The sequence below is a fragment of the Sipha flava genome, unplaced genomic scaffold, assembly GCF_003268045.1.
Source record: "Sipha flava isolate LNK unplaced genomic scaffold, YSA_version1 17855_pilon_pilon, whole genome shotgun sequence".
In the NCBI taxonomy this organism is placed as follows: Eukaryota; Metazoa; Arthropoda; class Insecta; order Hemiptera; family Aphididae; genus Sipha; species Sipha flava.
Window position 1 is genome coordinate 673 of NW_020272114.1, and position 6,736 is coordinate 7,408.

Consider the following 6,736-nt stretch of genomic DNA (forward strand, 5'->3'; position numbering starts at 1 on the left):
ACACAAATTTTTACTTTTTATCAGTTTACCTAGTCCTCTCTTTTACATTAGTGTCTGATTTATATGATTACAATAAATGTCTTTAATACCTGATATACCAAAATATCAATCCCATTAATAGTATTATGGAAAATCCAAATATAGAGCAACAATATACAAATTACAAATATATATTTGCCCCACCGAAAATTTTTTGCCCGGATCCTGCCCCCCCCCCCCCCCCAGAAATAAATGTCTAGTGCCGCCCCTGTTTCCCCGGGTTAATAATCAAATAAAATATTTTTCATAAGGTCTGGTTGGATATGGGAATGATTTTAATCGGGCTGTGGTGAAAAAAATCGCTTTAGTAACTCCGCTCAATACTCTAGTATCAGGTAATAATATTTATATCAAACCATACTGGTAAATTATTAATCTTAAGTTTTTTTTTTTCTAAATATTTTATAAAATAGACCACACGTTAAAGCAGTCAGCTGCTGGAGATAGTAATATTATATCTGTTATGAGCGTCCCCTCCACCTCTACTGCCGACAACACGTCGTCATCATTGTCGCCGCCGCCCGTTCACGGTACAGACATTTCTATCTCCAATACGAATGCTACCGCTGCTATCACTACGAGCTATCCTATAGCTAACAAGCGCTCTATCGTATCGCGTAAACGTTACAATGATAATTCTGTGAGAAATGTGAAAAAAAAGAAAAACCGTATGACCTCATGTGTATTCAATAATAACGGACCCGGATTTCGTGAAATCGACTCGTCTTTTTCCCGCACTGTAGTATGGTATTTTAGAAAAAATGTAGATAATATAAATAATTATCGTGTTTTTCTTAAATCTATAAAAGCGGAATTGGTTGACAGACTACGCGAAAGTGTAATTTCTCATCCGATAAAATACAATTTGAAATTAGAATCTACATATGTTATTCCACATGTACAATTGTAGGCTGAGAATCGGTCATTTAAGACGTGCGCACAAGAGCTGTTTATACATAGTGACGTAGAGACTGTAGTAGAAGCAGATTTTTCAAAACTCCTCTCAGAAGAAGACGAGTACATGACAAAGGGGAGTGGATTTACGTTATCGTGTATAGACGGTGTCCTTTTGGGGGTGTATAAATACACTCCTTTAGGCGGTTGTTCTTATATTCCGTTACCGGAAAATATAGAGAAGAAAAAAAGTACAATAAACCCGCAGAATATCGATGAAGAGTGTTTTAAGTGGGCGATTCTCGCAAAACATGTGAAAAATAATACTCGTAAACGGGTCGGTTCGAATTATTACGATGAAGAACATAGATATGACTTTTCCCAGATAACAACGCCCACACCTATATCTGATGTAAAATTATTCGAGCGCTGTAATCCTAATACTTCCGTTAACGTGTACGGATTATTTAATAATATTAATAATAATAATAATAATAGGTCATCTAAAGACATCGTACATCCGATAAAGGTCTGCGATACAGAGAAAGAAGATCACTTCGATTTATTATTCATAAACGACGTAGACACGGGGAAAAGTCACTATTGTTATATATCAAATTTTACACGGCTTATAAGCGATCAAAAAAATAGACATGAACATCGGTTGTTTATATGTAAAAAATGTTTTACGACTTTTAACAATCAACCGTTAAAATATAGATTATACGGTAAAGAGGCGCTAACGGCACACAAGAAAATATGTAAGGTACACCGAGCAATTGTCCCCGTAATGCCACAGGGGGGGACATACTAAAATTCGAGGGTTGGCGTAAAACTCAAAGATTACCGTTTGTAATCTATGCCGATTTTGAAGCGCTTTTATTGCCTATTGAACAACAGCACGGATCAAACACTCGAACGTTTCAACAACATCGTGCAATGAGCTATGGATTCATAGTAAAGGTAGGCGATCACGTGCCCGCAGAATTACTCGAACAATTCGAAATTCCGCGGTCGGTCGTAGTTTACCGCGGATCTGAGAACGCCGATGATGTAGCTAAACAATTTGTTATGGCCGTGACCAGTATAGCGGAGAGGATACACGAGCTTCTTAGTAAAACAAACGTTCCGATTGTTATTACCGACGAGCAACTGCGTGTTCACCATACAAAAATACATTGCGAATTGTGTAAAATCAAGTTCTCGCATGGAAACCGCCTAGTAGCACACCATGATCATTTAACGGGAGAGTTTTTAAAAAGTCTCTGCAATAATTGCAATCTTAAACTGGTAACGCAAAACTTTGTTCCGTGCTTCATACACAATTTATCGAGATACGATGCACACTTCATCGTTACAGAACTGGGATACAACGAGCAACGTATCTCGGTAATTGCTAACAGCGAGGAAAATTATATATCATTTTCCAAATATATCGATAATAACTTCTCGATCAGATTTGTTGATTCTTGCAGATTTATGGCGTCAAAACTGTCCACGCTAGCTGAAAATCTAATAACAGATGATTTTGCAAAGTTCGGTGAAATTTCGAAAGTTTTCTGCTCCGACGACATGCCTCTAGTTACCAGGAAAGGCGTGTACCCCTACGAATATACCAACAGCTGGCAACGATTGAGTGAGACGAGACTGCCTGAGAAAAAACATTTTTACAGTACATTACTTGAAGCACACATCGAGCACGAAGAGTATGAACACGCAACGCAGGTATGGACTCACTTTAATTGTCAGACTCTAGGCGATTATAGTGATCTATACCTGAAGATAGACGTATTGTTACTGGCTGACGTGTTTGAAAATTTTCGCGATCTCTGTATTTCAACGTATAACCTCGATGCTTCAAAATATCAAACATCACCTGCGTTAACATTTGATAGCATGTTGAAATACACGAGGATAGAGTTGGAGCTCGTCAGTGATTACGATAAATTACTCATGCTTGAGACGGGCATAAGAGGTGGTCTAGTCCAAGCTTCTCGACGATTTGCTCGATCCAACAACGAAAAGACTCCGGGGTTTGATTGTAATCAACCAAAATCGTATCTCGTTTATCAAGATTGTAAATATGATTTTTTTTTTTTTTTTTGAAAAAATTAATCTTTAACTTTCAAGACATTTTATAATTTTAGGTAATAATTTATACGGATGGTCGATGTGTAAATCAATACCGTACGGTGGATTCAAGTGGTATGAGGGTAATCTTGACGTGGCACTGGCTCAACTGGAGACTATGACTGAAAACGATAGTTTTGGTAGAATTTATGAAGTAGATATATCATACCCGGTACATCTACACGATGAACATAATGATTTACCTTTCCTACCTCATGCCAGTATACCACGCGGATCTAACGTTCGTAAACTGATGGCAACGTTAGAAACCAAAAAAAATTATATCGTGCATTATGTTAATCTCATTCAAGCTATACAACACGGATTGATCGTGGAAAAAGTAATATTTATTTTATTTATTGTTACTATGATATTATGATTATTTTATTTTCATTAGGTTCATAGAGTATTAGAATTTAATCAATCGCCATGGCTCGCTCCGTACATAGCATTGAACACTGAAAAGCGAAAACAGGCTGTTAACGATTTTGAAAGAGATTTTTTTAAATTAATGGTTAAATCAATGTTTGGTAATAAACTATTATTTTTATTATTATTAGTAATTTCATAAATGTATATATCATTTAATTTACAGGTAAAACTATGGAGTCAATGCGTAAACGAATTAATATTGAATTAGTCTGCTCGCAGAATAGAATGACTAAACTTATTAACAGCACGACATTTAAATATTGTACGAGTTATAATGAAAATCTGACAGGGGTTTCGTCACATCATAAAAAAATTAATTTCTGCAAGCCGATATTTATAGGTTTTACATTACTTGATTTGAGTAAAACATTAATGTATAAATATCATTATGATGTGATGAAGATACACTTTAAAGACAGAATTAGTTTGCTGTACACTGACACTGGTAAGTTTTTATATAATTATAAATTATTCTCATATCTCAAATTAAATATTATGCTTATTAGATTCATTGATATATCACATAATGACGGATGACTTTTACAAAGAACTATTGGATAATCCTAATTTATTGAGTCATATGGATACGTCAAATCTTCCGTTGGACCACCCGTGTTATGTGGCGACACGTAAGAAAATTCCAGGATTATTTAAAGATGAAACGGAGGGTCGTACGATGTACGAGTTTGTAGCACTCCGGGCCAAATCATATGCGTACGATATAGAAGATGTCACGTGTATAAAAGCTAAGGGGGTTAGGAGTCATGTCGTCAGGAATCATTTAAACCTCAACGATTACAAGCGCTGCTTGTTCGGTTCTGATTCTGACAACGATGATAACGTGGAGACGGACAGTGATGATAATGATACGAAAATGGCTTCGAAGAAATGGTTAGCCTCATACTGTGCAAGCCGTGTTATTGATACTATATATAAAAATGCTGCAATATCTATTGATAATAATAATTCATCATCATCATCGTTACCGTTATCACATAAAACGATACCTCCTTATTTGTACACTCCATTTAGAGAAAATATATCCATACGTTCGTTCAACCATAGTGTTAAAACGATTAAGACTATGAAGTTGACGTTAAACAGATCAGACGATAAGAGGGTGGTACAGCCGAATTTAGTAAGCACGCTCGCACATGGTCACTACGCGTGCACGTGAAAACTACTACAGTCGGGTGAATGAAAAGTGGCCGCTGGCAAATATGATAGCAACGATTTTTTTTGCTAAAAACAGGGGTTCTCATAATGAAAATCGAGGAACGCGATCGGTATACATCTTCAAACCGGTTCACCGTGAACCACCTGTACGGGCGGTTTTGGTTTTATAGACCTTTTTTCTCCCTATTTACCCTCGGTTATTGTAGTTTTATTATATGGTGGGGTCTCCTCCCTCCACACCACATACCACATAATATAATATAATGTATTATATATGATTATATATAAAAAAAAGAATGTGTGTTGTATACAGTATACACAACATTTGCTTCCCTGTTCTGATATTTGTCATTCGACAACGATTATTCCACGTGTTAACTGTTGTGTCGTGTTATATTAGACTTCAGAAAGTAAATTACATAATTTTTTTTATTAGTTATTACTTATTACTGTTTTCAGTTAAATATTTTTAAATAATCATGGCTAGTAAAAGTGGTAGTGATACTCGGAGTCAAACAAAAAAAGTGATTTTTAATGTTTATAAATTTATAAAAAACCTATCTAAACAAGACGTAATTCTTCCGTCGATGTTTGCACAGTCTCTCAAAGTCACTGCTGAAGCTTGTGGTTTATCTGAGAGAACTGTGAGACGCATATGCAAGGAAGGTAGAGATAGTGTAACATTCGAAGATGCGGTACAAGTACAAGGCCCTACGTTCAAGTCTCCGCGGAAAACATATAGACGTTCAAAACCATTAACCGAGTTAGACGATTTTGATGCTGACATTGTACGAAGAACAGTCCACGAATTTTATGACAGGGGTGAGTACCCGACAGCTTTCACAATTTTAACTGAAGTGAGGAAAAAGTGCGCTTGGGAAGGATCTGTGTGGTCGATGCGTTCGCTATTAAAAAATTTGAAATTTTCTTTTAAAAAGTGCAACGATGGTCGGAAATTCCTTATGGAAAGAAACGACATAGTTGCACTACGTTGTACTTTTTTAAGAAAAATTTGTACACTACGTGAACAAAAAGACACCCATCCTATCGTGTACTTGGATGAAACGTGGATTAACCAAAACCACAGCAGATCACGCATATGGCAAAATGATGAAGAGACCGCTGGATTAAAAGTTCCTACGGGCAAAGGAGGGCGTCTCATTATTTGCCACGCTGGATCTGCGAAGTATGGTTTTGTTAATGATTCAAAATTAATTTTTCGAGCAAATGTTAGCAACTTTGAAAGCGACTACCATACGTCTATGAATGCTGATGTATTTAGAAATTGGTTTATTTCAATGTTGAACCACCTCGAAGAGCCATCAGTCATCGTCATGGACAATGCGTCGTACCACTCAATGCTGATGGACAATTTTCCCAAAAGCAATAGCCGGAAAGCCGTTGTTGAAGAATGGCTGAAAAATAAAAATGTTAATTTTTCACCACAAGAACGGCTGTCCGAATTATGTGAGCGAGTAAAAAAACTGGTTCCAACGTATAAACGGTACGAGCTGGACGAGATAGCACTTCAAATGGGTCACGAAGTCATAAGGTTACCTCCCTACCATTGTCAGTACAACCCTATTGAGTTGATTTGGGCACAGGTTAAAGCGGAGGTAGCCAAAAAGAACAATTCATTTAAGATGGCAGATGTCGAAAAGTTGGCACACGCGGCTATTGATGCAGTGACACAAAACGACTGGGAAAAGTGTGTTGCACACGCTGAAAAAATTCAAAATGAAGACAACGAAAAAGAAATATTGAGGGATATCTCATTGGAGTCAATTATCATGACATTACAAGACGACGACAGCGATTGGGGCGATGAAGAAGATGACGACGACATAATTGATGAAGAAAGTTAGTTTAAATTATGTACATATTTTATATTTTATATTATTATTTTGTAAATATTTTTAATAATTTTTTTTATATGACTTGTACATACATTGTAATGAATTTTTATTAAATGACATAATCAATATATTTTTATGAAAATATGTAAATACATTGCATTTAATAATTCAAAATACGCGCCTTTTTTTCACATTAGTTTGGACACCAA

The 6,736-nt window shown here is 36.1% G+C and overlaps 3 protein-coding genes across 3 annotated transcripts; all 3 read left to right on the forward strand.

Moving 5' to 3' along the window:
• Positions 1-290: 290 nt before the first annotated feature.
• Positions 291-949, forward strand: LOC112680596 (the record flags this gene model as incomplete). The annotated part of the gene is made up of 2 exons (XM_025550747.1): positions 291-374; positions 453-949. Coding segments are annotated over 2 exons (581 nt in total), but the record flags the coding sequence as incomplete, so codon positions are not given.
• A 22-nt stretch (positions 950-971) lies between these two features.
• On the forward strand, positions 972-4,859 carry LOC112680595. Its single transcript, XM_025550746.1, has 5 exons — positions 972-3,010; positions 3,081-3,403; positions 3,461-3,593; positions 3,659-3,940; positions 4,002-4,859. Exons 1-5 carry the CDS (start codon positions 1,873-1,875, stop codon positions 4,670-4,672), a joined length of 2,547 nt encoding a protein of 848 aa, XP_025406531.1. The 5' UTR covers positions 972-1,872; the 3' UTR covers positions 4,673-4,859.
• Positions 4,860-5,150: 291 nt separating this feature from the next.
• On the forward strand, positions 5,151-6,536 carry LOC112680594. Its single transcript, XM_025550745.1, has one exon. The coding sequence runs from the start codon at positions 5,151-5,153 to the stop codon at positions 6,534-6,536; it is 1,386 nt and encodes a 461-aa protein (XP_025406530.1).
• The last annotated feature ends 200 nt before the right edge of the window (positions 6,537-6,736 follow it).